Raw genomic sequence first — 22,464 nt, forward strand, 5'->3', positions numbered from 1 at the left:
ACAGTTTAAATATAACCGGCAAATATAACCAAATAAGAATAAAAGAGGGATATAAATAAGATATTAAAGATACATATATATATATATATATATATACACAAAAAAATGACATGGTGTAATAACAATGAAATAAGAATATACTGCTGACATGTACAATAGTTTACAATCAACATTTCCAAATTTGAAACATAACATTTCTTAATACATTTTATGTTATCTGATATATACATGTATTGATGTACTCTAAGCAGAGATTCTTAGTTTTAATCGTTGCACATTAATTTTACAGTTTAGAAATAAAACGTTCTCATACAACACGATCCAGAAAAATGTAGCGATTGTTCTCACTTATTCGAGCATAGCACCAATTACATCCGATACAGTCACTTTGGTTACAATCATATAAATTTTTCAAATTTAAACTAAAAGCTATTAATAAATAACATAAATATCAATATAACAAACATCAACAATAATCAACGTTCTAATAATGTATGATCATAAATATTGCATTCTACACATTGTATGTTCACAGATTATTTCTAAAATTATCAACAAAAAAAGTCATCTCCATGTTACAATAATAACACACAGGTCAATGTAATCCTTAATAAATTATCGATTTAAAGCAAGATTATATAGATATTATGTATTTTTCTTGTTCTGCAAAAAATTTATAAGACTGTATCGCGATGATAACGGAAGACATTATTCTCTTATACTTTTACATATATCGCGCTTACATTGATAAATTCTCACAAAAAAGAGATTTCAATACTATCCAGAATACTATCTAACATAAATGCTTAAGAGATGTAAAATTACTTAGAAAACATCCCTCTATTTATATTAGATAACTTTTAATCATTTATTATTATCTGGATATACATGAAACGCAAGAAAAAAATATCTGTCATATATGTGCATTTTTCATAGAGTATTTTGATTATAACATAATGATAAATAAGATAAGCTTGAAAATTGGACAATGTATATTAATGTAGTGCATATTTACTATCATAAATAGACTTCGGTCTTTTCACGGCACTTGGGTAGAATTTATTTAAAAGGCTTCTTTTGATTAACTCGAAACTGTGTACCAAGTCTACAAATTTATAGCATCTCTTTAATTTGTTTCATTATTATGAATATTATATTGACATATTTATATAAAATGTATGGAATATTTTCATATGACTGAAAAGACCAGCCAGTCATTGAGTACTCAATTTTATACTTTGTATATGTATATATGTGTATATTGTGTGTTGTGTGTTGCGCACGCACGCGTCGCGTATGTGCATGTATATTTGTATTGTATTAAAAAAAAAACTTTATACCTAAGTTTCGTATAACAATAAATAAATATATTAAAATATTAGCACGTAATTAAAAAAAAAAACAATAAAATTCCAATCAAGCAACATACTTTTTTTAACACAAAAAAGATTGTATAATACTGCATTTAGCTATTATTCTATATATATATATATATATATATATATATATATATATATATATAATGTATATATAAAATTTTTATCTAAAGATCTTTTATATCTTTACTAGTTAGGAATATAAATGTTAATTAAAAAACTTAAACCAGACACGCTGCATACATGATATATCCGAATGTCTTAAAAGCTGATATTAGAGTTGATACAACATGCTATAATTTATTACAATTATAAGATGCAATTTTGTAAAATTGATATCATATAGATATATTCTTTATTTATTGCATTATAACATAAAAAGGAAACCACAATCATTGGCAAAAACCTCTATATATATATATATATATATATATATATATATTCTATTTGAAGAAATATAATGGATTTTCTCTTCTGAATTATGACTTTCGATAACAATTTACTATAACATACACACATACACGCACGCATGCACACATTTATATGCATATATATATATATATATATTTACTTATGTAAACATTTTTATGTCTCATTTATCTTACTATGCATGCATACACTTTTGTATTTCAATCTAATAGGGCGTAATATCAAGAGAAACAATCATCTGTATTTATATTTCACGTGCACATATTTTCGGCCTGCCGGAATTCTTATTTACATTATATAATTCCAGTAAAGCAAAAGTAATGCCACGTAAAATCACATGTCCGATGTCGAACATTTTTTGGTAGATATCATGACTAACAAGATGTAAAATATTTCGCGCGATTTTAAATATAAATAGTAATTAAAGCGTCGCTAGTACATAATTATTAGTTGATTCTTATGGAAGCCGTATGTGTATGCAAACGTTTCGATTGTTTAGCACATGAATACGTAGTATCGGCAAATTTTCTTCTTTTTGATGTGAAATCAATTACCTATAATTTTCTTTGATATAACTCTATATGTACGGATGTAACGCCAGGGCTCTGCCGCGTAAGCCCTTTTGACCTCCAACGCCACCCTTTGGTATAACATATCCTCCTGCGTGTCTCGTCGCACCCTCTTCCTCCAAGTTGCCATTACTTTCGATCAAATCGCGTAAAGGCCAGCAAGCCAGATGACGCGATTTACCATGACGTGCCAGAACGTGATATCCTTGTCTGAAAATATTAACTGCTATAAAAACGTGTCTTTATAATTTACAAATTTGATCTAAAATATAGAGATAATATATCAGAATCTCTTAATTATTATTATTATTATTAGTATTATTATTGTAAATTACCTAGAAGAGATTAAACCCACAAGTAATGCCCAATGTGCTTTATGACCTTTTTTTAAACATGGAGCGTGATTAAAGTCAGAATCATATGGTATCAATACCATTGCTCCATGTGCTAAAGCATGAGTTAATGTATCTGGACATTGTTGTAAATCTACTAAAATATCTGGTTTGTGATCAGGCAAATATTCCGCGGCCAATGTTCCCATAAAATCGACGCTGTACACTTCTCCATGCTGCGTAAATCCTCTAACACGAGCTTCAGCAAGAAGCTGATTCACAGAAACTGGTTTTGTGTATTCTTGCGATGCCATTGAAAGCGCCACTAAACCGCACCTGCAAAGCGATTTAATGTCTTGATTCAGGCTTTATTACATTTCTAAAAACTTAAAAATATTAATCATACATGAACTGGATGTATATTAATACAAAATATAGAAAATGAAATCGAAGATTTCAAAATTGCATATAAGAACAAATTATATTATTTCCTTAAAATAGAAAGATTAAACATTAGAATTTTTAATAAAATATAAAAATATATTAAAGTAATACTCACTGTGGCCCATCTTGGAGAATCGGTTCTACTTGACAAAAGTAAGTTACCTCTGCGTCTTTCAACTCATTTCGCGAAATTAGCTTTTCGATTTCAGCTTCTGCAGATGTAAGCGTGATTTTGGCCCAAGGGGGCAAAGAATCGGTATCATTGACTTCCGTTTTCTCACACATAGGTGCTTCAGGCAAGCTTGAGAGGGTCGGGGATGGTGCTGGCATTTCTTAGTGCCAAAAATGCAAATCAATCGTCGATATAAAAAGACATATAATAAATATTTTAACAGCTACGAAATGTCACCCACAGATGCGAGATATCTTATTTGTATCATCGCTCGCAATAACCTTTCGACAACACATTCAATATCAGTATTCTTTGTTCATTCTAGAAAGCTCCTTAAAATTTCCTGCAAGGTTTACAAGAGCCTATAATCACACATCACGTTGTAATTTTTAATTAGATTCGAATTTAATCAATTTGAGGGAAGCACACACATTTCTATTTGTAATTTGAATTATTGTTATTCGAGTCTATGTAGAACAATTGGAAGAGATGGTTAAAATACCATTTGCTCGTAGAGTCATCTAATTCTGAAAAGTTTCGATAACGAATCACGATATTAACACGATATCAGCACGACGAGAACGGTGCGCGGGACAATGTCAATATATCCTACAAGTTGAAAATCGAACATATTCTCCGAGAGATCTCTAATGGCAGCGCATCGCACGATCAAAGTGTGAAAAGGAACAATAACCAATTTCTAACGGGATATAAACATATTAACTATCTCGTCGATGTTAATTACGAGCGAACGATGCGGAAGCTAGTTTCTCAAAGGAGAGAACACGAAAAAGAGAGTAAAAGAGAGAGAGAGAGAGAGGGAGAGAGAGAGAGAGAGAGAGAGAGAAGCAATTCGGGTCGACTATTTTTATTTATCATGTAGAGCAACAAGGAATCGAGGTGATATCGCGCCGTATGACTTTGACATTTGCACGTCCCTTCCCCCTCTTCTCGCCCCGCAGTTTACACCGTGTGACAAACTGTGACTCATGCATATACATTATGTAATTCCACGATGGGAGAGTACCAATACACTGGCATGCATCCACAGCACGGCTTTTCCAAGAGTTCGTACCGATATCTTTTAAGTCAGGAGTCACCTTTTGACCGAGCGAATTGAAATTTTGTGGTTATGCCTTTTCAGAATCCCATGATAGTCGTTGGCAATATCCCCCTTTGAACACGAGTGTGGCGAGTTAGGCCTTACTCGCTGACGTCCGTCGACGAGCAGTCGACGAACGACGTCGGACGTCTGCCAAAAATATGGACGTACACACACGCGCACACATACTGTATATACGTGTATATTCTATGATGTGATAAGAAGTTTCTCGGTCGGAGCAGATGCCTCGTGTTTGTGGGGACCCTAGCCCCCCCCCCCTCCCCGCGGAATGAGTAAAATTCTGAATGTTCACATATCATTTGCGATTTATATATGGATTTTATATATACAATCTTCCATTTGTATTTATTTGTTTTTTTTTAGTATTTTTAAAATAAATTTATACATATATTTGTATAATATGTATGTACATATATATGTACGGAATAATATAATATACGATGTGAACAAAAATAAAAGAGAATTATTTTTAAAAAAATTATTAAAACAAACAAGAACAATTTTCAAAAATTTGTTAAAAATGTTTCAAGCCCGTTTGAATTTGCCGCCTTGCGTCATACGGCTAAAGAAACTCGTGTGGGAAAGCTGGTGATTTAAGATTATCCCTATTAGGAACCTTCCAATCAAATACTTGCCTTAGGAGGATTTTTTTCTTATTGGTTCATCATTTTTTATCAATGACCGTTTATTTAAGTTTAAATCATTCTATTTATTTTAAATCTAAATATTTTAAGATAAATATCATTTATACATTTCGTAAACATAGCACGGAATAAAATCAGAAAATTATGGACGTAACACAAAATACAACAAAAAAAAATCGTGGATATAGCATGAAACATAACCAAAAAATTGTAATCGTATTATCTTCCGAGTAATTCCATAAACATGGAATTACGTAGTTTAAGTCATTGCACGTGAAAAATTTTAATGGTAATTGTAAGGTCGTAAGCGAATTGACCAACTACAATCGATTATTTTTAGACTGTATCTTTACAATCTGATCAGTCTCTTCTCTTGAATAAATAATTGATTGGTCAATTTACTTATGATCTTACGATTAAAATTTTTTCACGTGCAATGGCCTTTAATGTTACGTATGCTATATTATATCAAATATAATTTTCCTCGGAGAAGACGTTTTGGAACTTAACATAGGGATGAAAAAATAAAAAAGAGCTCAAAACAATTTTTCATACAATAAAGAAAATATTAGCCTTTCCTATAGCATCATATGTCGTAGACTTAAGAACCAATCTGCGGAAAAGAGTAGAATATTATGGCTACATTCGGAGAGTATGCTATTAGCACTATCATATTATTTCATCTTTATTGCTCATTATATGTAAATTAAGGATAGACTGATAGTTTGCGCTATTAAGCGCGCCCCCCGAATTCAGCCTATGCACAACTATCAATGCAACTTCTGATTGGCTCTAAAAAATTTTGCTTTTACATGTCTCATGTGAATGTATCCTTAGCTGGCTTAAATCGTGATTCACGTAAAATAGTCTACGAAATCACTTTTTCATATGATTTCACGAGTATAACGCCCAACATCTGTCCGTGCTAATAATTTACATTAGTCGATGACTTTAGAAAATATATATATAACATGATAAATGAATATGTAATGATCAAAACATAACTCAGAAACTATGGACTCTGTTACATGTGATCAACATGTAGAGACGAATAATGGTAAATTGTCATTGAAGTAATTAAATATCACTCATTTCTTATTTAAAAAAGTAAAAACAAGACAATTACGTATTATTTTAACAACAATTACGCATTTTTTTTAAGTACAATTATGCATTTTTTTTTTTAAGAATAATTATTTTTTTTACAGATTATCCTTTATCGGATTATGAATGGGTTTGGGATGAAAAAAATTCAACTTCATCAATTAAATTATCAGACGATAACTTGAATGTAACATTTCATCCTGTATATAGCACTGGTACAGCTGTTGTAAAAGGTAGCAAACCATTGGAAAAAGAAAGACATCATTTTTGGGAAATTTCAATGATAACGCATATATATGGAACTGATGTAGTAAGTTTGTATCGATAATAGATTTCTTAAATTAAAAATTATTTTATTTAAAAAAATAGCTTTATGAGATTACATGTATAATTCTTAGCACTTTTTGTTAGATGATTGGTGTAGGAACTCCAAATGCAGAACTCCATGATGCAAGTCAGGATTTTTGTGCTCTGCTTGGACGAGATAAAGAATCTTGGGGTTTTTCATATAAAGGATATTTACAACATGATGGTAAAATATATAAATATGGGTCAACCTTTGGTCAAGACAATTCAATTGGGATACATCTCGATACTTGGAGGGGTACATTACAATATTTTATTAACCGAAAGCCATTGGGTAAGAGAACAAGTTTCATCAAATATATTTTGTTTAGAAATATAATTTTTGTCTTTTTGTATAGGTGTGGCTTTTACAATGCTGAATAATGTTACGCTTTATCCTTTAGTGAGCTCTACAATGGCTCAATGTACAATGAAATTAACTTACACTTGTTCAATACCGGTATCTCTACAAACTACTTGTCTACCAATTTTATCACCTTCACAAAAGACGTATCTATCAAAAACAATTCCTGGTTTGCGTTATCTTATCCAAAATATTTTTGTCGATATATTAAAAAAGCCTACTGGTAATTCTATCAAATTTTTGTTTTTTCTGAAATATATCTGTAAATTAGCAAGGCTATAGATAAATATAAACTATCATATTTTTGCAGATAATGAAGATGAAGAGGAAATGGAATATCCAGCAAAATATGTTATTTTGGATGATTTTGATTATGCTCTTGTAGGATTTAAAAAACTCAAGAAAAAAAGATGATGATACAGGTCTGCAAGAAATATTAAATCTAAAAATATAAAAAAATTTTTAAATACAAGAAATGTACTCAATTTTATATCAAAACTGTAATGATTACAAAGGCATTAATACGTTTCTACTAAACAATATACAAAATATACTATGTATGAATGAAATAAATAATTCCTTAAAGTATTTTTTAAACTATTCTAATTATTCTGAGATCTCTCCGAGATCTATTTCATGATACAAAGGGTATTAAAAACATTCCTTTTCCAGTTACGTTGCTCATCGATTTTTGTAATATATAAAATTTATTAATTTATTATTAAAAAGCTAATGCACACGTTTTTTGACAAATTATTTGGATAAAATTATATACTGTTGATAAGATGAGAAATAGAGGATATTCTACAACGATCAAATTGGTTTAAGTACTTTCGTTTGTATTACGTTTTCATTTCCATTATTTTTGCGTTTCAATGTTCCAGTTGATTTAGATTTCATATTGATTTTTGTAGAAAATACAATAGCTTGTGCCCATCCAGCTAAAGGACCCCATAATTTACGTAAATAATTACTTACTTCAGTATGAATTTTTGGTGTAACTGTTTTCTGTTTTTTTAGGTGCGGTAAATAATTTGCCTGTGCTATTTGGAAAATATGAGTATCAACAGGTATAGCATCTAAATAACCTAATGACATTAAACATATACAATCGGCAACTTTGGGACCAATTCCTGGCAGAGTCATCAGTTGTTCTCTAGCAACTTGGTAAGAAATATTATTTTCCTTCTGTAGACGTAGGAGCCAATCCTTCCCACCCAATTCTGACAAACGCTCTGCCGTATTAACTATATATGCAGCACGATAACCAAATTTCTCTCTTTTTAATATATTTTCTACATTTTTTTCTTTTAAAGTTTCTATTGTTGGAAAATCGTAATATTCTTTATCTTCAATCAAGCATATTTTGCGACCAAATAATGAACATAATTTTTCAACCATACTTGATATCCTAAAAATAAGTAAACAAATATTTAGCAAACTAAATTTATTTTGGTTGTAAACAATTCTTTAAAATTACCTTGATATATTGTTATTAGAGCTACAGATAAATGAGAATAAATTCTCTACAATATCTTGCTTCAATATTCGAACAGCAATATTTTCATCTAAACACTCTTGAAAATGTGTATCTGTTCTAGCCCATTCTTTATAATGTTCCTGTAATGATATCGACAGTCTAAAATATTCAGATAGAACATTATCATAATTTACAGAATCTTTCAATTGTCCTTGTACAGTATATGACAGATGGGTTTCATCTTGAGACAAAGTCCAAATACATCCGTCAAAGATACCTCTATATCCAGTGTCATAATTTGTCCATCTAAAATATAGACATCATTTTATAATTTTATAATTTGAACAAAATTTAAAAGAAGAAAGTTTATGCATTATCAATCATTAATATTCTTCAATTATTGAAAATCGTTCTCTTAGTTACTCATTTTTTTAGTTTTATTTATCGCACAAGTAAATTCAAATCTGACCTGAAACTTTGACCACCATGCAACGTAAGAGCAAGATTCAATTCTGTGCGTAAACAAGGGATACTGCCTTGCTTCATTCTCGTCTCGTGTGAGTAATTACGCATCCTTAAATAACCTCGCGCGAGCTTAGTCATTTAGATAATTGACATTTTATTGCTGACTTTGTGTTTCTTCCTAATATTTTTAGATATCGTACCATGCGGAGACTGCGTTATAAAATTTTATATCGAAACAAGATAGACTTTTATCACGTGGGTGATAACGAAAGAGCGAATTCTAGTCACAACATTTCCACGCGCATGCGACGCGCGATCGACCACGTGACTCTATTTTGGAGAAGATGCATGCATACACAGTAACGAATTTAAAACCGGATACATCGGTGACAAGTTATTATAAACTTATTAAAAAGTTGTTAATATTTCTAACGCTAGAAGTAAAAGGTTTTTTGCGAATTAAGAAGGGAATAAAAATAAATAAAATTTTACTCTTTATTACACTTCAAATTAATTTTAATTTCTTCGAACAAGAGTTGAAAAAGCTTGTAGTTTAATTATAAGATACTTAATATTGAATATTAAGGATTAAAAAAAGTTATGATAAAATTTGTCATAAAAAAAATCAGATATTGAAAAAATTCAATTCTGGAAAAAATTATTCTACTATTTTTTTTTCTTTTTACTTTTTCTTTTTACAAATCTCTATGGCCGGTATTCATAACAGTCCGTTCTTATATCTAAGATGATCTTAAGTAAGGCTCTTATACGGTTATCTTATTGATTGAAATATAATCTTAAGATAATCTTATATAAGAAATTATACTGACTATGAATACCACTTTATGTTAAATCGTGCCAGAATAAAAATACATATTGGTATAGAATATAAATAAAATTATTAATTTTAATCAAATATATGTATATATATATATATATATATATATATATATATATATATATTTGATTAAAATTATATATATTTATCTTGCACAATTTGTAATTAATATAAGTACATATAGTGATAATTTTTCATCAAAAATTCTAAGCTATCCTATATGTCGAATCTATTTTATAAATAATTTTTATTATCTTTTTCTTTATTTGTATATATATTTTTTTACATCTTTGGGATGTTAAGTTTCACTAAAAGTTTCACGAGTGCGTTAATGAACAAAAGCTCAACACCACGATTCCATTAGTTTATTAATAGTACGCTAGTATAATATTTATTAAAAGTTAACGAATTCTATCTACAAGCTTAATAACTCTACATTATATAACGGCTGCCGATATCCACATCGATTTTTGTAATCGGAGAAATAGGAAAAGTCTTATGTCATATGCCGTATTTAACTTTGTTAAGAAGAAATTAATTGTAAGTAAATTTGAAAAATCGTGCATTTGTATGCAATCTCTTTGTTTTTGATATCATAATTCAAGATGTCTATCGGCAGACTCGATATAATGATTCTCTGTATTTAGGACATTACGATGTATTGTCAATCGCGCGTATCTTTGGCGATAATTTTTCGATTTAATAATCGATTTGAGTTTCTTCCTTTGTGTTTTCTTTGATATATATTATAAGTATTCGACAAAATATTACACATCCCTGAGAATTGCTATTGACATCTCCGGAAGAAGAATACTTCATTATTTCTTTATGACGATCTCTTATTGACGACTCCCTTAGTAAGGAACATTATCTCGTACGTAGGCCTGTTTTCGATACTCATGATGCTGACACTTGCCCCACCAAGACCGTTTCACGCATATCTTTTGCGGTTTCAGAATAAAGCACTTTGATTGGAGTACATTGAAGAAGATTGTGCCTATAAAATCTGCCGATGCAGTTCCAGCCATTTTCAAACATGCGCGAAATCTGTAATATATAAAAAAAAGAAAAATCTCAAACGCAAGCGTAATCATTATCGCGAGCATTTCTCCACGGACCGTATTATTATTTAACAATTTCACCAATTACTAACCGCTCGTCGCAAGCGCAATGCATCATGCTCGAAATTCTCCAGTTGAAAACGCCGTAACGCATTTCGAACGCCGGTATGTAAAAGGGACAAGCCGTATCGTGTTTACGGCAACAGGCATCGGCCACGCTAAAGCCACCTAAATTTGTATACTTGGTAGCACGGTTACCACGACCGCACCATTGTGTCCCTGGTATCATGAATAATTCTCTTCGACTCCGACTCCGACTCCGACTCCGACTTTGCTTGCCATCAGTTGTCGCGTTTGTGGATTTTGCGTATTTCCTGTTGGAAAAGAAATTTAATTTTTTTTTTGCTTGTATATAACGGGCCTTCGCCGTAACACGGGGTCGAGGGATTAAACGAGTCAGCTCAGGGGGTATATTCGCTCACACGGTCATACCTGTGTCGATGTTGGGCTACGGCTTGGCCGCGCACTCGCATCCTCATGCGATCACACCGGTGACGAAGCTCCGATGTCGACAATAGCCAAGAGAGGTCACGGGGTATCCTCGAAATGTCCTTATCGTCCAGTTGGAACACCTCGATCATCGTCGACACCTCGTCACCGTCATCGTGATAACGATAGACACCGCGAGAGCTGGGCAAACACTCGCTGTCGTCCCACCACGCGAGCTTCTCGTCAATGCAGTCAGTCAATGTTTCACCGGCGTATATCAATTGCAGCTTTCTCTTTGACTTACGAAGCCAGATTTGTCGCAGCATCACGTCCGTATTTCTATCGAAAAAAAAACAAATGTCATAATGTCCAATTTTCGATTAAATATCTCGCATGCGCGCCAAAGTAGTAGAATATTAAAATCTGAAAAATATTTTACGATGTTATTCGTATATCTACTTTTTCGCGGCATTATTATTTTTTTTTTTTTTGATTTTAAAGTAATAACGATAATCATCGTTCAGCGTTAACAAAAAAATTCAACGAAACTACGTAAAAGTGAGATAAACCTTTTTTTTACTTATTTCAGAATTGAGAGATAGAAAATATAGGGAGGGAAAAGGAGTAGATTTCTTGAAATGAGACATCTGTATACCTAACGGAATTTTATGATGTGTAATGCTACAACGCAATAAAAAGGAAAAAAAAACAAAATTGTATTTTTACAACGAATTATTCAAGTGACAAGAGCAAATACGGAAAGAGGGGGATGATTAGCGGAAAGCAGGGCGTGCACTTTCTTCACGATGGTGAAAAGAGCTTTCGTCCTGCGTTTAAGTGCAAAGTGACGCTTCGTGGTTGTGGTATTCCGTGGTATCCTCGTGAGAGCATCAGCAGATGAGTCCCATCTAGGAGAGTAAAACAGGACGGCGACCTACCGAACTACGTTTAGGTCCAGCGCAAAAGGGGCCAATCCGGTCCCTACGTAAAGGTTCCAGGACATCCGCTCGTCGCAGAACCTAATCCTTGCTTACTTAACTTGCCGCTTTTCGGCTTAAGAGCTTGGTTGGCTTTGCGGTTACTGTCAACGAATAAACATGATAAATTGTATCCCCTTTTTTGGCTTTCAAATCTAAATAACAATTATATTATAGCATTTTGTGCGCTACTTTATTATTATTATTATTATTATTATTATTATTTCGTATACAATTAAATTATTCCCTGGCCATTTTTTATAGTATAAAAAATTTCCTGATTTTTTTTTTTTTTTATGTAATATCTTTTGCACAATAATGACATTTTTCTGTTCTCTATTTCTCTACATTTTCTCGAATAGTTATTGTTGTTACATTACATTCAAACAACAAAGAAAATTAGTCGGAATAAGTAAAGTTCAATTTATCGCATAATTTGATACAATTACTAAATTTAACTTTGCATTACTATATAAATATTAGATTATTATAAATATTAGTAAATATAATACATAAATAATAACATGCGTAACTCTTAATTTTGAAACCAGTTAAAAAATAAAATTTGTTTACATAATCCGAAAAAAAAAAAAAAAAAAGGAAAAGTAAAATGCAGAATTTATTCATTCGTTCGAACATTGATCCTTTTCTGTGGTTAACGCGGCATTATAATTGTATTGAGACTTGTTACGGTTGTGACAAGGATTCACAGAGACCGCTCCACTAGACTGTATCAGTGTTCTTCGGAGCGATGGGTGGCATTTGAAAGACCTAACCGGCGCTAAACGTATACGTAACAGTCAAGCTTCCATGTATATTGGCAATAGTGAAAGGAGGCATTGTTTTCGTGCTTGCCAACCGAGTTCCCGCTTCAATCCTCCCGGCTGCGCGGAGGAGGGGACGATGGGTGGGATAGGAAGAAGAGAGAGATTTGCCTACGTCCAGAGAACATGTTATTTCAGGAAAGAGGATAGTACAGGTTGTTACACATTACTATAAAAACACTCGAGACACTCGTTTTATGAAAGAAGGCGTGTAAGGGGCCAAATCCAGATCTCGCGCATCATCATTGGCAAGTCCAGATCTTTCAATGTAACAGAGCAATTTGTTACACGGTTGCTTTAAAATATACCGAAACTGTTTGATTTGGTCTAGTTTATTCAATATTTGTATCGTATTAAAATGTTAAAATTGCAGCTATGCCTACCCCCAATTGATAACGAGCTCCTTGGCGCAAGCTCCAGGCCACCGAATGAATCGTTCCGACCGTCCATCGGATAAGATCCTGATGACCGAAAAATTGTGACTGGAAATCGTCCCGTTGAATTCGGACGAAACATTCGATCGTGCAAAATATGTACCTTCTCGCAATAAAGCTCCGACAGACGATTGCGCGAAAATCAACCCCAATGCCAACAGTAGCATCGGGTACCTATACCAGAAAGTCATCGGACTTTTTATAATATTCTTTAAATTTGTATAAACGTGAGATTTTATCAATAACAAAAATTAAATTAATTTGCAGAGAAAGATATAAAGAAAAATTTAATTTTGTCATCCATTTATTTCCTACCTTAAAATAATTATAAAACTATCTTTTATAATCTTATAATTCTCCAATAATTTAATGTTCTCGAGACGATGTAATGTACAAAATATTTAAACAATTTTTTTATATATAATAATAATATCTTGTTAATAACATCTTGTTACAATAAATATGACAAATTATAATAACAACAAATTATGATAATTGTAACTTTCTATTTCTTTCTGCACAAAATCTAAAAAAATAACTTGAAAAACTGACGTAAATGAAAAGGTGTGTATTTTTAATTTAGATGAACACTACAATCTGATCAGTATTTCTATCCTGTACTGTAAATTTCTTTTTTTCTTTTTAGTCAAATTTTTCCTAACCACAAATTTCTAATAAATTGATAGATATCAAAAGAAAGAAAATAAGAGAGAAAGATAGTGTCAAAAAGATTAATCTATAAGTTCAAAAATAGATTAATAATTTATAATATCATGTTTATAATTATATTTATTACATAATCATTATTATCCAAATTATTATCCAGAATAAAAAAAATGTATATATATTTATATAATAATTTTATATAAAGTCTTCAACAATTATATATCCAAAAATTATTACAATCTTTTTACAATAATTATTATAATCTTTTTGAATATATAACATGTCTTAAACTTAATCTCATTTATCAATTCTTTAGTTGTGATATACACAAGGTAATCAAATAAAAATGAGATAAATAATCTCTGATAAATAATTAAATAACTGTGGATATAAAGATAAAGATAATAAAAATTTAAAAATAATTAATAAAGTTATATTAAGGAAAATGAGAAATATAAATATCATTTATAGTATATTTGTGATAATTGTAATATAATTTCTTTTGCTCATTCGTAATAATGTTGTGTCTCAAGAAAATTACGTCATATAAATTATCTTCCTTTTTACATAGATATCGCGATATATTCAAAAATAAGACAAAGACATCGTCTTTTTTTATAATAAAATTTTAATAGCTACATGTATCATATTTGTTTATTATTTTATTATTATATATCAAAAAATTCTAAAATTAAGTAAAAATTAAAATTTTTTAAAAACAATTATCACTTTTTGTCAAGTTACAAAGCAAATGACATACCTCTTTGATACACTCATCTGTACCATCCGAGATTCAAAGTTGTCCAATTCTTTCGATTTTCAAATACTAAGAGTTCAAATAATGCCATATGTAACTTTTCACATAACGCCGTTGCCGGTTTAAAGAGAAACCTCGCAATCCTTCGTATATTCACTTAACTTTGCACTTGTATATTTAAGATCGTGAGTACTGAAAGATGTTTGATTATATTGCGACAGATGAAAAAAAAAAAAAAAAAAAAAACAATTATGTGACTTCCCGTTTCACTTTAAGTGTCACCAAATGATTTCTTTATTGAGGAATTTAATTTAACTTATCATTTCTTGGATTAGATTAATTTTTTTAGATTTTTTTCGAGATTTGTTATTTATGTAAAATTACTTCTTGGAAATTTACATATATTTATATATGTATCTTTTTTTATCGGCGCGCAATGTTTCCGGCTTCAACTTACTTCAACTTTACTTTAACTGTACTTGGCGCCACGCGACGTGACAGTGAAACGAGTGTCAGTCCGAGTGTGAAAGCCAACCACCAACCGGCCGTGCTAACAACTGGCGCGCTACGCTCGCGGCTCTCCCTTAAATACCGCCGAGTACAGTTCGGGTGGTTCGGTTGTCCAGCAGCAGTTCACCTATACCATCACCGTTCTGTCACTTACGGCCTCTTCTCTCTCGTCTCTCTTCGCTGCTCTCTCCCCGTCCTGCTCCACTCCATATACTCCCTATAGTCTACCCTACTCTGAGTTTCCCTTCTGCAGTTCCTCTCCGCCGTTCGGACACCAACCAAACTCCACCCCCTGCCCCTTCTTCTTGTCCTACTCCTTCGCATCACCGGCATCTACCGCCAACGAGCCGCGCGCCTGCCAAATCCAATCCCACCTACTCATCCTGCGGGATCTAATCTCCGCGTGGTCTCTTCCTCTTTCTTTCCCGGTCTTACCCGCCAATTTCTCTCTTCTCCTCTCTTTTCGGCGTAGCCGAAGCTGCAGCCATCCCCCCCCTCCTCCTCCCCCCCCCCCCTCCCCCGTCGACTTCTTTCAGCCTTCGAACGACTGTGGTAAATGCCGGTGCTTTGGTCCCGCTGATGCATCCATCACCGCGCGTCACTGCACCTTGCGGTCATCGATATTCGAGATTTCGTCGTAACCGTACACGTCGTAATGCCGAATTGCGAAAAAACTCGCTCTGACATAATATGCTGATATCAGTCGTGACCTTCCTTACACTTTATCGCGAGACACGCGTGTAATCGGAATATATACGGTGACTTTAAAATATATATAGATTGTGGAATTTCTCGTCACATTTCCGTGTCCTCTTTCCTTCTAAGTTGAACTTTTCTTTTATCGCAACGATCGAGAGCCTTTTACGAGCAGTCGACAAAATGTCTATTTTCTATAACTGAACTAGTATACACTTGAAATAAAATAACTGTATCTTTGTTGAAAACGAGAAAAGAAATTTTAGTACAGAACCGATGCAAGAACAGAAAACAAACTAATATTAAATATCTTTTTCAAGTGTCATAATAACAATATAAATAAATGACGAAATCATCCATCTAAGTTGAAATAAAGTTTATTCAAATACAAATTTAATTATATTAGATATTTAATGGTGCTAAAGAAAATGATGCCCTGATTTCGATCTGATTTCTATCAAGGAAAACTCAACATCGGAGCCTATAACATTACAATTTGAAGTCGTACATTAATGTAAAATATAGAGAGGCAAGCTTTATTTTACAAACAAAATAAAATTACTTTTCACCTATGTTTCTTTTCTGTCATTCGTATTGTCATTTCCAAACGGCGTTACAGGCCAGCACATAAGCGAATCGTTCGACAATAATAAATTATGCAAAATCGTGCGACAAACGCGGTTGTCATTGGCTGCAAGTTCTAAAACATCGTACCACGATTGGCACGTGGCCAAAGGTCGTTTTTTCGCGCGAAACGCGCGATAAACCTTCGTCTCTGCATATCGCGCGACTGATTTTTTGCATTATATGATTCTTATGCGTATCTGCAGATCTTACTCTGTGTAATTTTGTTTTATCATTTGTTATAGGAAACTTCTTGAAATATATACTGTTTCGTAAGTAAATATAATCGTACGAATAAGAATAAATTGTGAATTTTTAAATCTCTGTTGCAAAATGTTACTGAGGGCGCATAATGATAGTTAATAATAGTTAATAAAAAAATTCCTGAGAAAGACGCAAAGTGATGTATTGATTAATAAGATAATAAAAATTAGCAAATTTGCAAGAAACAACTGTGTGCGTTTAAAGTCGAAAGTATAGAAAATGATATAATAGGTAATAACCTTTGGAAAGGAGCAATAATACAATATAACACTGGCAAATGTAAGATGTCCGAATCGTAAGATTTGTGCTTTCGTGAATTTGTTTGGCGATTTTACGCGTGTGCAATTGTAGCGGTCAAAATCATTTGGCGGAACGGATAAGTGGCGGAGAAAAGGTGGCGGCGGTTTCCATCCATTGTAACTCTTGTTATGACTCTGGTGGAAGATGAAAAGGCACGGGCCTTTTCTATCTATAGCGTGAAAAAGAGCGCATTAGGCGCCATGTATACTTTTGCATCTAAAGTTAAACATTTCTAATTCTGAAACGCTTGTCGTTCTTATTTATTTTGTATTGTTTCTTTTACACGAGCTGTTTATATTTTCTAAAATAAAAAAATTTGGATTTAACATAAAAACGTAGCATTAAAAAATTACATATAACATCATATCAAAAGAGAAAAAAAAAAGAAAGCTTTTAGATTTTTAATCAACAATTGCGATGCACGATGGATGATCCAAGTATGAGCACTCGAGATGAAAGTAAAGCCTAAGTAGGTGTGTGTGTGAGAGCATACATGTCGCCTAATATATAACTCAGAAGGAGGTGTAACAGAAGAAAAGGACTATGGGTGAGGCAAAAGGCGAGAAGGCAAAACGAGGGGCGAGATGAGGGTCCGTGAGTAAGGAGGTAATTCCTACCGTACGCGATTGTTCGGCTTTCGAGGATTCGCGAACGAGTCACCGTCTTTATATGCATGATCCTGAGAATGATAAAGCAAGCCTGGACCAAACTTATCCCCGCTCTCCTAGTCTCAAATGTCGAAGACCTCCTCTCGGCCTTCTGTCGGACAACATCGACAGCGTTTGAACGCTTCCTTGCTAATCACCGTTACGAATCTGGCAGTGAGCTAGGTAATACCAACTCGCGATTGAAAGGGAATGCACAATTGGTCTGGAGCATTCTATATATATTCTATATATCACTTTTACCGTCTCGCTGACATGTTCAGAAAGATGTTTTGTTGAACGACTTTCGAAAGCCAGATAACCTGTCACCCCTCTAAACTTGAAATATCGATACAGTTTTGATTGCAACAATTTAAATAATTGTTCACATAAAACGATACGCTTCAGCTTAACTCTAATAAAGCAATCTAAACTGTTCCGAAAATTAAACTGGGAAAATTAAATTTCTCAATTAATTTATTTCTTAAGTATTAATTAATTAATGATACAGCAATAATTAATTAACATTGCAAAATGATATAATACAGAATTTGACATAATATAGAACTCTAATATATAATAATATATAATAATAATTAATATAATTGATAATACAAAAAGAAATTCACGTAAATAAGAACTTGTATCGACCGACACCCTGTCGAGGAATCTCGTCAGTGATTCGTAGAGTTGACCCCCTTTTCAGGCTTTCGCGACACTTAAGGCATTCAGGCAGCCGCCATTTTTCGCGACAATCACCGTGCAATAATTACATAATTCTCGCCACACTTGGCACATAGCGCTAGAAGGGATCGTCGAAGGTAGTTAAAACCACAAGTGGTCGAGGCATTAGAGAAGGGACAAGTTTGTGTCGAATGCGATGCGCCATAAGCGACAAATGCGGTTAACCCCGCAGGAAGCGGTATAATTATTTTAAAATGTTGGACGATCATTTCTTTGATCATTTAAGAGCGAATAAAATTTCTTATTTTGATTCTAAACTCTCTAGGGACGAAGATAATGAATAAAAAAAAAAATGTTGTAAAAAAACTAAACAAAACATTGAACCATGAGAATTCGAGACTTTACAGAATCAATCGAGACAGCGAAAGAGAGACGTTAAGAATAGGCGTTAAGATTTTCGAGGAAACGTCAAGAATCCCTAAATGAGAGTGGGGGGAAGAAAAGGGTGGGGGAAAGAAGAGAGAAAAGAGTCGATGGTCTTGCTCCAGCAATTTATCCGCATCTCTCTCCCTTCCGCCCTTTCATTTTAGTTCGCGATGAGACAATGGGACAACAGTTGCAAGACGCGATAGCGCCGGATTAATTCTCGATCGATTTCGAAGCTACTCCATCCGCTCGTATTGTCCACAATCGACCCTGATTGTGAGAGTCGTCAGCTTCGCGTAGACGTGTACGTCGTACACGTGAATTGGTGTAGACTGGCAAGTATGCGTGTTGGATGCAGCGCGCGCGCGCGCGCGCGCGCGCGTGAAGAAGGCCGAGACCACCGGAGACCGAAGATCAAATTATTATTATTATTATTATTATTATTATTATCATAACCATCTGCGTGTTCGCCACTTCCGAAAGCTTAAAAGTTGGGTCGTTCGCCAGATCAAAGGAGCCAACTCGTATTCTCTCTCGAGGATAGAAAAAGCGTCTCCAACGGCATCCCCCGAGTGAATAGATTTTCAAACGAATAGAGTGTGTATGGTACGCGTACTCGCGGGAATATAATCGTAATGCGATTACGATCGTGCTTGTAACGCGATTTTCGTGCAGGCCTTTATCGCATACCGATATGACGGAAAAGGGAAAAGGATTTCGATATATATATATATATATATATATATATATATATATATATATATCGAAATCCTTTTCCCTTTTATATATATATATATATATAGGATAAATTTGTAGGTACTTTCTGTTTCTTACGACTAATTTTTTCCATCGATATTTTTTTACAAAACTAAATCCAACAATAATATTACAACGTTTATATAATTGCATTATATTGCATTTTATTATATATAATACTTTCAATGTAAAAATTTTATGGAAGAATTAAATATTGTAAGATGTAGAGATTTTTCTCACCAAATTCATGATTGAAGGAACTTACGATGATACTGAGACACCCTGTATGTAGATCTTATTTACGATTGAAGTCCATTTTCCAGAGAACATCGATGATCCTCATTAGGTGATCATCTTTTAATTAAGTCAGAAAAAGGGATACCGGAGCCGGTTTCTTTTATCATTCTGAAAACAATCATCATATTTCACTGAAACAGGTTAATGTGTCATAAAAGAATTTATTATTACAAACTTGGAAATATCTATCTCTTCCGCATATAACGGTACGAATGTATTTGTAATTATTTTAAATTACATAAATCTATCCTCTATCTTTGTATTTTACATTACTGCAATACTGTATATGTAAAATTTAAATAACAGAATGTCGTGATGTTTAACAAAAGCATTACAGGTGGGAAATTTATCGCTTGCGATTTATACCCTGAACAAGTTTGATAAACGTTAAAATCCCAACGTGAAAATCATTGGATCATTGGATCGCGATATATAGGAGAGATAGCGACGTCATCGATGGTCCCTTGGTAGTAGGAAGACATAATTGATACGTACAAATCACCCCCTGCTGCTGACGCGAGGAGGACGAAGCCACAGGGATGAGTATGGGTATACCGAGAAGGGACGATCGACGAACGGTTGTTTGACGGCACCTCTCCCCCTCCCCCTCCCCCCCGCCCCCTCCCCCTCCTACACCGACGCACTACGTGAAGCTGGTATCGCATTCACGGTCCACTGCCTCAGGATTCGGGTCCTCCACCCCGCTTCTCTGCGCCGGCTCTTCCTTGTAAAAAGAGAGAATACAGAGGATACACCACCCCTCTCTCGTCGGCGATCCGTAACCCCCGATCGTCAGAATCGAAGGTATCACACAACGAAACGTACTTAGCGAACCGCTACATAAATAACGCATCTGCCCGTCGCACTTTGCTGCTTTAAGCGGCTATGCATTTTTCGCTTCGTCGGAAATAGGTACTGTTTACACAAATGCATTGTGAAAGCTGTTAAATTCTCTATCTCGCGGAATTGTTGCAGAAACATTGCAAAAACAATCGGAATAATTATTAATAATTAAAATTCGTTATCGCTATTGAGCAAATTGGAAAAAGAGGAGGTCGCACGTCAAGAGACGAAGACGCGAGAGATCTTTTTGACAAAGCTGCTTCAGCCATCCTCTTTGCAAATATTAAAAAATATATATACAATTAGTCGATGGTGAATTTTTTTCAACCCTTTAAACTATTTTACACGATGTGTTTGTAACATATATATTTATCTGAAATACGATGAACCTTTGAATGTTACACGAGTACCATGTGTACATTTATCATACTCGAAACGTGAGACGCTTTAACGTACGATACACAACGCCCGCAAAGATGTAACGTCAGAATACGAAAGGCGGAGGAGCAAATGCACGTAAACTATAAGACTCTCATTCTAACGGCATATATTGGCTTTTTGCCAGGCTATGATGTCGGACCATTAACGAGCGGGCTTGCTTATCAGTTGCTGAGTTCGCGCTACCGGCGCCGGCGATGACCAGCCGTCCGATGAAACTGTTTCTGTCCTCGTATCGCCTAGAGAGACCGGGCTACGTCTCATAATTCGTCGCATGGCTGTAAATGACGAAAACGATCGGCGTAATCGCTTCACCACAACGCTGACGTCTATCCTTTCTATTCTCAATATCGATCGTTCATCGATCGCGATGTGTCCACTCGCGAATGCCAACCCTACGGCGAATGCCAAAGTTATCACCACCATTGACACCGCGTATTATATTACCGCATGTATTAGTATAATTGAAAATCTCTCGTTACTCTCTTGTCACTTTCAGATTTAATCTTTAAACATTCTATTTATTTTTTAAACATTCATTTCTACTTTTAAACACAGAGATAAAAATTTCTTGAGTTGATCTTTGAATTTGCTTCAAATTTCATCTATCAAAGTATGAATGAAAAAATATCCCAAGTAGCAAGATGACGTCATTATGATGATGTGTGTGTGTGTGTGTGTGTGTGTGTATATATATATATACTTGGGATATTTGCTACTTGGGATATTAGCTCTCTATTAACTTTAACGTAATATTTTTATACCGTGAAACAAATATCAATTAATAATATATACAAAACAATATATAGCTGCATTAAAAAAAAAATGCAGTTGCGTTGTAAACATGTATCAATGCGTTAATCTAAGAAAAAGAAAAGTGAAAAAGAATAAGAAAACAGATTAGAAATTACATTTACACGATTGTTTCCTCTATACAAAAATATAAAAACAAAAGGATCGAACAAGCGAGTCGATCTACCCGATTAATTTCCGAAGTCTTTAAACGTAACATAAATCAAAATATCAACATCGAATATATACCTGTTGAATGTACACCTGTTAATTTAATATGATTCTTAGAGGAAAACT

The 22,464-nt window shown here is 33.5% G+C and overlaps 4 protein-coding genes across 16 annotated transcripts; 1 reads left to right on the forward strand and 3 right to left on the reverse strand.

The window, feature by feature from the left end:
• Positions 1 to 116: 116 nt before the first annotated feature.
• On the reverse strand, positions 117 to 4,675 carry LOC105430365 (actin maturation protease). 11 transcript variants are annotated; one of them, XM_089076875.1, is made up of 5 exons: positions 4,423 to 4,675; positions 3,564 to 3,665; positions 3,266 to 3,482; positions 2,710 to 3,042; positions 117 to 2,584 (listed from the first exon to the last, which is right to left on the reverse strand). In XM_089076875.1, the coding sequence occupies exons 3-5, from the start codon at positions 3,478 to 3,480 to the stop codon at positions 2,383 to 2,385; spliced, it is 750 nt and encodes a 249-aa protein (XP_088933001.1). In that variant the 5' UTR covers positions 3,481 to 3,482; positions 3,564 to 3,665; positions 4,423 to 4,675; the 3' UTR covers positions 117 to 2,382. The 11 variants fall into 11 exon arrangements, with proteins under 11 accessions (XP_088933001.1, XP_088933000.1, XP_088932999.1 ...); XM_089076874.1 differs by having other exon boundaries at positions 4,398 to 4,675; XM_089076873.1 differs by having other exon boundaries at positions 3,825 to 4,675.
• A 1,158-nt stretch (positions 4,676 to 5,833) lies between these two features.
• Positions 5,834 to 7,490, forward strand: LOC105430362 (SPRY domain-containing SOCS box protein 3). Of its 2 annotated transcripts, none has more exons than XM_011643893.3 (5): positions 5,834 to 6,146; positions 6,298 to 6,503; positions 6,605 to 6,797; positions 6,898 to 7,125; positions 7,213 to 7,490. In XM_011643893.3, the coding sequence occupies exons 1-5, from the start codon at positions 6,104 to 6,106 to the stop codon at positions 7,314 to 7,316; spliced, it is 774 nt and encodes a 257-aa protein (XP_011642195.1). In that variant the 5' UTR covers positions 5,834 to 6,103; the 3' UTR covers positions 7,317 to 7,490. The 2 variants fall into 2 exon arrangements, with proteins under 2 accessions (XP_011642195.1, XP_011642193.1); XM_011643891.3 differs by having other exon boundaries at positions 5,887 to 6,146; positions 6,605 to 6,833.
• Positions 7,491 to 7,590: 100 nt separating this feature from the next.
• Positions 7,591 to 9,181, reverse strand: Ogg1 (8-oxoguanine DNA glycosylase). Of its 2 annotated transcripts, XM_011643895.3 has the most exons (4): positions 8,852 to 9,181; positions 8,601 to 8,688; positions 8,383 to 8,522; positions 7,591 to 8,313 (listed from the first exon to the last, which is right to left on the reverse strand). In XM_011643895.3, exons 1-4 carry the CDS (start codon positions 8,983 to 8,985, stop codon positions 7,716 to 7,718), a joined length of 960 nt encoding a protein of 319 aa, XP_011642197.2. In that variant the 5' UTR covers positions 8,986 to 9,181; the 3' UTR covers positions 7,591 to 7,715. The 2 variants fall into 2 exon arrangements, with proteins under 2 accessions (XP_011642197.2, XP_011642196.2); XM_011643894.3 differs by having other exon boundaries at positions 8,383 to 8,688; positions 8,852 to 9,179.
• A 1,220-nt stretch (positions 9,182 to 10,401) lies between these two features.
• On the reverse strand, positions 10,402 to 15,731 carry LOC105430361 (uncharacterized). The gene is given in 7 exon segments (XM_089076876.1): positions 10,402 to 10,732; positions 10,839 to 11,120; positions 11,239 to 11,574; positions 12,174 to 12,225; positions 12,228 to 12,316; positions 13,420 to 13,644; positions 14,897 to 15,731. Coding segments are annotated over 7 exon segments (1,203 nt in total). The 5' UTR covers positions 14,923 to 15,731; the 3' UTR covers positions 10,402 to 10,539.
• Positions 15,732 to 22,464: the final 6,733 nt, after the last annotated feature.

This window comes from Pogonomyrmex barbatus, unplaced genomic scaffold (assembly GCF_055798465.1).
Source record: "Pogonomyrmex barbatus isolate J1 unplaced genomic scaffold, ASM5579846v1 scaffold2, whole genome shotgun sequence".
Classification (NCBI taxonomy): Eukaryota; Metazoa; Arthropoda; class Insecta; order Hymenoptera; family Formicidae; genus Pogonomyrmex; species Pogonomyrmex barbatus.

Coding starts and splice junctions, on each gene's coding strand:
- Ogg1 (XM_011643894.3), bottom strand. CDS start 8,985: ATGACTAAGCTCGCGCGAGGTTATTTAAGGATGCGTAATTACTCACAC. Junction 8,689..8,851: donor CATGGTGGTCAAAGTTTCAG/GTCAGATTTGAA, acceptor TCTATATTTTAG/ATGGACAAATTATGACACTG. Junction 8,314..8,382: donor TCTAATAACAATATATCAAG/GTAATTTTAAAG, acceptor ACTTATTTTTAG/GATATCAAGTATGGTTGAAA.
- LOC105430362 (XM_011643891.3), top strand. CDS start 6,104: ATGGACTCTGTTACATGTGATCAACATGTAGAGACGAATAATG. Junction 6,147..6,297: donor ACATGTAGAGACGAATAATG/GTAAATTGTCAT, acceptor TTTTTTTTACAG/ATTATCCTTTATCGGATTAT. Junction 7,126..7,212: donor TATATTAAAAAAGCCTACTG/GTAATTCTATCA, acceptor ATATTTTTGCAG/ATAATGAAGATGAAGAGGAA.
- LOC105430365 (XM_011643903.2), bottom strand. CDS start 3,480: ATGCCAGCACCATCCCCGACCCTCTCAAGCTTGCCTGAAGCACCTATG. Junction 3,043..3,265: donor ATTCTCCAAGATGGGCCACA/GTGAGTATTACT, acceptor ATCGCTTTGCAG/GTGCGGTTTAGTGGCGCTTT. Junction 2,585..2,709: donor GTGGGTTTAATCTCTTCTAG/GTAATTTACAAT, acceptor TAATATTTTCAG/ACAAGGATATCACGTTCTGG.